This window comes from Otolemur garnettii, unplaced genomic scaffold (genome assembly GCF_000181295.1).
Source record: "Otolemur garnettii isolate 467f Iridium unplaced genomic scaffold, OtoGar3 scaffold00313, whole genome shotgun sequence".
Taxonomy (NCBI): Eukaryota; Metazoa; Chordata; class Mammalia; order Primates; family Galagidae; genus Otolemur; species Otolemur garnettii.
The window spans coordinates 272,172-274,357 of NW_003852708.1; the positions used below are offsets into that span (position 1 = coordinate 272,172).

General features: G+C 48.1%; 1 protein-coding gene across 1 annotated transcript; it reads right to left on the reverse strand.

The window, feature by feature from the left end:
• Positions 1–547: 547 nt before the first annotated feature.
• LOC100948283 (olfactory receptor 2G3-like) lies at positions 548–1,492 on the reverse strand. Its single transcript, XM_012813836.1, has one exon. It carries the CDS (start codon positions 1,490–1,492, stop codon positions 548–550), a length of 945 nt encoding a protein of 314 aa, XP_012669290.1.
• Between the last annotated feature and the right edge of the window lie 694 nt (positions 1,493–2,186).

Below are 2,186 nucleotides of genomic sequence, written 5' to 3' on the forward strand. Positions count from 1 at the left end.
GAGAAGTTATAGGAAGGAATTTGAAAAGAGGTGTTCATTCTTCCATAGGGATGTGGACCATGCTGCTCATTCTGTCATTGAGAGCAAGACATCTGAGAAGGGCCAAGACAAGCACAATAGTTCAAGATAGGACTGTCCAGTTCAAGTTGAAAGACTCTCTAGAAATCAGGGTGGTTGATTTAGAGAGATGGGAACTCTTTCCTTGGAGCTTGTGGACACTCACTTGGAAAATCAGACGTGTGTGTGTGTGTCTGTGTGTCTGTGAAGAAAGAGAGAGAGAGACAGAGTCTCACTCTGTCACCCTGGCTAGGGCACTAGAGGGCAGCAGTATCATCATAGCTCACAGCAACCTTAAACTCATGGGCTCACGTGATCCTCCTGTCTCAACCTCTCAAGCAGCTGGGCCTACAGATGTCCACCAGCACACTGGTTGGTTTTTCTATTTTATTGACAGGGTCTTACATGTGCTCAGGCTGGCAGACATGCTAGTATCAACTGATGTGTGCATGCAGTGGTTCCAGGAGACAGGCAGACATGATCTGGCCTTTTAAGACCTCCCCCCACCCTGGGATTGTAGGATCCTCCTCCATGCTCTCTTCACATCCTTATTTCTCAGGGTGTAGATGAGTGGATTAAGCAGCGGAGTGATAACACAGTAGAATAAAGATGTGAACTTGGCCTGGGTACTACTGGCAGGGGGCTGAAGGTACATGTAGATTGCTGGCCCAAAGTACATGATGACGACTGCCAGGTGGGAACTGCAGGTGCTGAGAGCCTTACCCCTTCCTTCAGCTGAAGGTAACCTCAGCACTGCCCTAGCAATGAGAGCGTAGGAGATGAACACAAGTAGGGGAGCCACTAGTGCGAAAGGGACAGCTCCCACAGCCAGGGACAGGTCATTAGCAGTGGTGTCACTACAGGCCAGCTTGATCAGAACAGGTACCTCACAGAAAAAGTGATCCAGGGTGTGGTGACCGCAGCGGTGAAGCTGGAAGGTGAGCGTGGCTTGGAGTAGGGAATTGGCCAGGCCACTAGCCCAGGCTGCAGCTGCCGTCTGCATACACAGCCGGGGACTCATAATGACAGTATACTGGAGAGGCTTGCAGACAGCCACATAGCGGTCGAAAGCCATCACTGCCAGTAGGGCGCATTCCGTGCAGCCTGTCCAGTGGAAGAAGTAGGCCTGCACAATGCAGCCCCAGGAAGCGATTGTCTTCTCTGGTCCCCAGAGGTTGGCCAGCAGCTGTGGCACAATGGTGCAGGTGACACAGAGGTCCAGCACAGAGAGATTGTCTAGGAAGAAGTACATGGGGGTGTGGAGTCTGGGATCCACCAGGGAGAGAAGAATGATGGAGCTGTTGCCAAGCAGGGTGAGCATGTAGGAGACCAAGATTGCTCCAAAGAGGGGAGTCTCCAGCCATGGATGCTCGGAGAAGCCCAACAAGATGAATGTGGTGGGAGAACTTGTATTTTCTCCATCCACAGTATCCATATATAAGGTGTATTTGGCTGGAAGGAAAGAGACAGAGTTTTGTTTTGTTTTATTTGCAGTTTTTGGCTGGAGCTGGGTTTGAACCCACCACCTCTAGCATATGGGGCTGGAGCCCTACTCCTTTGAGCCACAAGCGCCGCCCAAGAGACAGTTTTGAGGACAAACATTACTTTTGCAGTATTTCCAAACCTTCAACTATGTTGGTAGAGTAATCCTCATAATTGTTCTGAGAAGTTCTCAAAATACAGGGAAGATTCTGCTTAATACTGACCTAGCCATTAACATTGAAGTAGGAACAAGGGTGGAATATCCTAGACATGATGAGAAATTCTACATGTGGGTTTTGACAATTAAGTTCATGAACTCATCCTAGAAAAAGTGCTACATACCTCATTGCTGAATATCACTATGATCACCTTCAAAGTACACCCCTTAGGAAGCTATGCACCTATCCCAGGCCTGAGTCCATTCTTCAAGGCAATTTTGAAACATTTTTTCTGAAACAGCCATCAAAGCTATTGTCACATTGCCCTTGATGTCTTGAATGTCATCAAAATGGGAGGGGGGAGGATGAGTGGAGGGAGGGTAATTGGTGGGATCACACCTATGGTGCATCTTACAAGGGTACATGTGAAACTTACTAAATGTAGAATATAAATGTCTTAACACAATAACTAAGAAAATGCCATGAAGG

Bases quoted from the DNA above. Each gene is read 5' to 3' on its own strand.
- LOC100948283 (XM_012813836.1), bottom strand. From the start codon at position 1,492: ATGGATACTGTGGATGGAGAAAATACAAGTTCTCCCACCACATTCATC.